At 38.1% G+C, this 687-nt stretch overlaps 1 protein-coding gene across 1 annotated transcript; it reads left to right on the top strand.

Annotated features, from left to right (window-relative positions):
• Nucleotides 1-6: 6 nt before the first annotated feature.
• LOC103523621 (mortality factor 4-like protein 1) lies at nucleotides 7-624 on the top strand (the record flags this gene model as incomplete). The annotated part of the gene is made up of 2 exons (XM_008488652.2): nucleotides 7-151; nucleotides 418-624. Coding segments are annotated over exons 1-2 (271 nt in total), but the record flags the coding sequence as incomplete, so codon positions are not given.
• Nucleotides 625-687: the final 63 nt, after the last annotated feature.

Below are 687 nucleotides of genomic sequence, written 5' to 3'. Positions count from 1 at the left end.
TGACCATTCTCTTCTCAGAAGTGTCCACTGATAAATCAAGGTTTTTCACTCTTCAACTCCTTGTAGTGATAATAGACACTGTACAAGATGAGCAGATCACGACAAAATAGTGATTCTAAAAATTCCACAAGCTCCGACAAAATCCTTGAAGGTAAGTATTATAATATTGACCAAATGTATAAAGAAGCATAGGTTCTAGGGGCAGTGAAATGAAAAATTGAGACCCCAAGCATGTTGGCATATAGTTCTAATCCCTCAATGGTATTTGTTTCTCTTATTGAGTGAAAGAATAAGTAGGCATCCACAACAGAACTGACCATCGACTGTAGCCTAGTAGGTACCAGCCCAAGAGAAAATAAACCAAGCTAATGAATAGAAGCATCCTCAACAGAGCCTTTGCATTTGATCTAATTTCAGGTGAAAAAGTCCTGTGCTATCATGGAAGTCTGATCTACGAGGCAAAATGTTTGAAGATACGAGAGAGTGAAGATGAACCTGATAAGATGGAATATTTCATTCACTATGCCGGGTGGAGTAAGAAGTGGGAGGAGTGGGTTGGTAAATATAACCTGTTATATTTTGGAGGGCATCTAATACAGCTCAACACACATAAAAACCCAAAGGGTTTGTCAAGAAAGGGCACACCAACAAATGATGGCATTACTTATCTACTACTATTTCATATTT

Source organism: Diaphorina citri, unplaced genomic scaffold (assembly GCF_000475195.1).
Source record: "Diaphorina citri unplaced genomic scaffold, Diaci psyllid genome assembly version 1.1 scaffold29740, whole genome shotgun sequence".
Lineage (NCBI taxonomy): Eukaryota > Metazoa > Arthropoda > Insecta > Hemiptera > Psyllidae > Diaphorina > Diaphorina citri.
Note: the sequence above shows the minus strand (reverse complement) of the source record. Positions and strands in the feature narration are given on the sequence as shown.